General features: G+C 34.9%; 1 protein-coding gene across 1 annotated transcript; it reads right to left on the minus strand.

Annotated features, from left to right (window-relative positions):
* Positions 1 to 323: 323 nt before the first annotated feature.
* LOC125833943 (trihelix transcription factor DF1-like) lies at positions 324 to 3764 on the minus strand. Its single transcript, XM_049513107.1, has 2 exons — positions 3230 to 3764; positions 324 to 2326 (listed from the first exon to the last, which is right to left on the minus strand). The coding sequence occupies exons 1-2, from the start codon at positions 3508 to 3510 to the stop codon at positions 682 to 684; spliced, it is 1926 nt and encodes a 641-aa protein (XP_049369064.1). The 5' UTR covers positions 3511 to 3764; the 3' UTR covers positions 324 to 681.
* Positions 3765 to 4116: the final 352 nt, after the last annotated feature.

Here is a 4116-nt window from a genome sequence, read left to right on the forward strand (position 1 = left end):
ATTTATTTTACTTTCATTTTAAAAATATTTCTTGTCCTTTTTGGCAACTTTTATTTAAGACTATAAAATTAAAGAATATCTCAATACATTGTATATATCTTTAATTTAAAATTAAATAAATAAATTGAAATGGAATAAATACCTAAGCAGAATAGAATGTAGTTCTACTTAACCATTTCTCACATTTACACCCATGAACAAAAAGGAAATAAAAGAAAAAAAAGAGTTTTTTAAAAAAAATTACAAACTTTGTCCCTTCATTTATTCCTTTAAAAATCTTCCTTTATGTCCATTTCTTTTTTCTCTTTCTCTTTCCCTTCCCTCCTCAATAAACTTTATTTTTGATAATTAATAAATAAACAATGGAAGTTCAAATAAACTTATACCACCAAAAACTACACTACTATACCCCTTACCAAAAAAAAAATGAAAAATAAAGTTGAAATGATTTGTAAATTCTCTTCACATTTTTTTTCTCCAAGTGAGCTAATTTTCAGTCACCGTCTTCTCATACCAATCGGAATTTTCTGAGATCTGATCCAATCTGACATTTTCTCTGCAAGAATCTGTTGACCCACTTGCTATTCCCAATGTTCCACTCACTTCCCCACTAATTTCTGCCCCCTCACTTCTCTTCTCTTTCTGCTTTTTTTTTTTAATGAGATCTGTGCTAATTATAGCTCAAACGGTTGTTGTTGCGGTGCTGGTAGTGGTGTTTGCGGCTGCCATTGAGGATTGTTGCTTGTTTGCTACTATCTCATAAGCATTATTTTCTTCCTCGTCATCTTCATCCTCATTATCATCATCATCATCATCATCGTGATCATCTTCATCCATGTTATCACTTTCGTTTTCGTGGTCGATTCGGGTAGTACTTTCATGGTGTGGTGGAAGTGGCCATTGTTGTTCTGGACGAGCCATGATGGGAGCCATTGGGTTGTTTTCGGGGTTTAAAGCGAAGGAAGGATTGAATGAAGATGTTGTTTCGGGGTTTTTGGCTTTCTCCTTGTACAATGCGTCGAGCTGGTGGAAATATGGGCAAGTTTTGGAATCTTCGGGTCGTTTTTTGTTGCTCTCCTTCACCTTCTTGAAGTATTTGTTGATGTTTTCCCATTTTTCTTTGCATCTCTTTGCATTCCGATTGTATCCAATTTTCTTCATTCCAGATGATATCTCTTCCCAAAGCGGACCTTTAGGTCCGTTTTCTTGGTATTTGACATCTAAGTTTGTACGAAGTTTTATCAATGCTTCAACTTCTGCTTTTGGCCACCTTGAAGAGCTTGCTGGACTGTAACTATCACCTCCGTTATCGCTTTTTGGTACTAATTCCATGTTCTTGGATGGTACTGGAAGCGACAACGATGCAGGTATTAATGCTGGTACTGTTACTGGCAATGGTACTGGTACTGGTGCTGGTTGAGCTGGTGATGTTGTAACAGTCGGTTGTATTTGAGGAGAATGTGTTGGCACAGGCGGCGCGGGTAGTGGGTTTTCAGGCAATTGTATTTGTACTTGTGCTGATGGAGGGGCAACATTGATACTATTTGGAATTTGGATGTTTTGCTGTTCAGTTATCTTTTGTAAAAAAGAAATAACAGCTGCATCCTTTGCTGCCGCCATTGCTCTTTCTTGGACTAAAAGATCATGCTCCCTATTCATCCTTGCCATTTCTTCTACTTTCCATGCTTCTTCTCGAACCATCCGATCGTGTTCCCGCTTTTCAAGCTTCTCCAAGAACCTCCTATGCGATTCCTCCTGCTTATTAATCACATTCTTGGTAAACTTCTCAAAATAATCCTTCCATTTCCTCTTCTTCTTATGCCTTCTTTGTATATCCTCATCCGAGGAAGTAGACGAAGAAGTTGAATACGACATTGCTGAAGCGTTCACTTGTTGAGGAATATTATTAATCGGATTGACAGCTGGCTGTGGTGATGGCGGTGGTAGTGTCACGGGGGAAGCATTTTGATGATGAGGAGGAGGAGCAAAAAGGCTATTTGGTGGAGCTGATGAAACAGTAACATGATGAGGAATAGTACCTTGTGAAGCTGGGACTTGTACATTTGATGATGCCATTGGCATAGCCATATTTATTGGAGTAGCTTCCAATGGAGGTGGTGGAGGACGCGTATTAGACGGTGGCATTAGAGAATGATGATGAGATGTAATGTTCTCCAAGGCTTCCAATTGCTCGAAAAACCGGTAGTTTTTTCCATCCGCTTTAGATGCGCGGCCATCCTTGGTTCTCTTGTGATACTTGTACACATTTTCAAACTTCTCCTTGCATTTCTTGGAACTTCTGTGAAACCCAAGGTCTGCCATTTTCCTGGTCATGATAACAACAGTTGGCATAAGTATTAGAGTAGTAAAATGGGAGTAGTAAATAAACAAGTACAATAATAACAAAAAACCAAACTTACAATTATTTAAATCCTTGGTAATTGAATTCACCAGTAAAACAAAAAAAATTTATATATAGTACTAGAACTAGTAGTACTATTCACCACATAAAATAAACTATAAAGATTAAGATATCACTAATCAAGATTAAGGTAATTAAGAACTTAATTAATTAAACAAGGAGGAGGAAAAAGAAAGAGACAATTGAAACACTTTATATATATATAGAAACCACATTTTTCTCAATCATGGTGCAACATAAATCTTGTTTTTTACTTACTTAATTATTAGATTTGATTACCAAACTTATATTATTTGCTAAATTCAAGAAAAGGTAGTTCATAAAATTGGAACTCTTAACAAAAAAGATGAGTAAATTAGTTTCCAAAATTTGTTGCTGGAATTGGCAGAGAAAGAAAAAACGCCAAAAAAGCAAAACTGAATTTAGCTCAAAACCCGGAAGGAGGGAATCTGAATTTCCTCAACAATTGTATTTTTTTTTTTGGTTGTATTGTTTGTAGTGAAATGAACTGAAAAACAATGACCCTTTTAATTAAAAAAAAAAGAAGCAATAAATCAATGGAATTCTGATCCATAGATCTATCTTTTCATTTCCCCAAAAAAATAAAATCATTCTATTAGTAATTTTTTTCCCAAAAGTAGAAATAAAAAATAAAAAATAAAAAGATTCCATTTCTATCAATTTCATTTATGCATGATGAAACTGCTGCAGCTAATGATGATTGAGAAGGTCAGGTGAAGAAATTGCAATAATGAAAAAACAAAATAAAATTTTTATTTCCATTTCCATTTATTTGAATTTAATTACCTGGAAACTTCGTCCCATAAAGGTCCTTTAAGACTTGAGTCTCTAAAAATAACATCCATCTCAGACCTTATTTTGAGCAAAGCAATTGTTTCTTGTCTTGGCCATCTATTTCCACCTGAATTTCTTTCTCCATCTTCCGTCATGAATCCACCGCTACTACCACCACCACCACCGCCACCGCCTAATCCAATCTCACTACTCCCTCCGCTTCCTGCTCCTCCACCGCTTTCTGGATTTTCACCACCACCTTCACTACTTACTATGCCCGAAACACCCAGCATAGCTTCAATTGCAAAAAACAACCTCCTATATTTCTTCTGTAAACCAAGCAAGTAAGCAATTACAGCTGATGAATTATATGACACAAGAAAAACAAAAAAAAAGAGGGTGAATTCTAAGGGGTTTTTATGAAGATGGGGTGTGGTGAATTTATTAATTTATTTCGGTGGGATCTGCCTGTCAATCTCACACCTCTTAAAATACATAACAATTTAAACAAACAAAATAAAAAAAAGAGTAGACCCAGAAACATATAAAATAATAATAATAATTTAAAAAATTAACACCCCTTTGCTTCTTTTAGCTGTGGAATCTTCAGATTTTCTCTTCTAGTATTATTGACAAGAAATGAGTTTTTTTTTTTTTTCTCTCAATACAAACCAGAAGGATCACTCATGGTAACAACAATATAAAAAAATTGGTTTACACTGTATATATAGTGTATAATTAAAAAAAAAAGATAGCGTATTTTTTGTATTACAAAAAAGTAAATGGAATATATTAGAGTAGAAAGAAGTAGAAAATACAGCTGCAGATAGCGACGATGAAGATAATAAGTTGTTTTTTGTCTGTCCAGCTAAATATAGTTAAAAGCCGGCCCATGTAGG

This window comes from Solanum verrucosum, unplaced genomic scaffold (assembly GCF_900185275.1).
Source record: "Solanum verrucosum unplaced genomic scaffold, falcon-dt-bn FXZP01000108.1, whole genome shotgun sequence".
In the NCBI taxonomy this organism is placed as follows: Eukaryota; Viridiplantae; Streptophyta; class Magnoliopsida; order Solanales; family Solanaceae; genus Solanum; species Solanum verrucosum.

Coding starts and splice junctions, on each gene's coding strand:
- LOC125833943 (XM_049513107.1), bottom strand. CDS start 3,510: ATGCTGGGTGTTTCGGGCATAGTAAGTAGTGAAGGTGGTGGTGAAAAT. Junction 2,327..3,229: donor TTATGGGACGAAGTTTCCAG/GTAATTAAATTC, acceptor TATCATGACCAG/GAAAATGGCAGACCTTGGGT.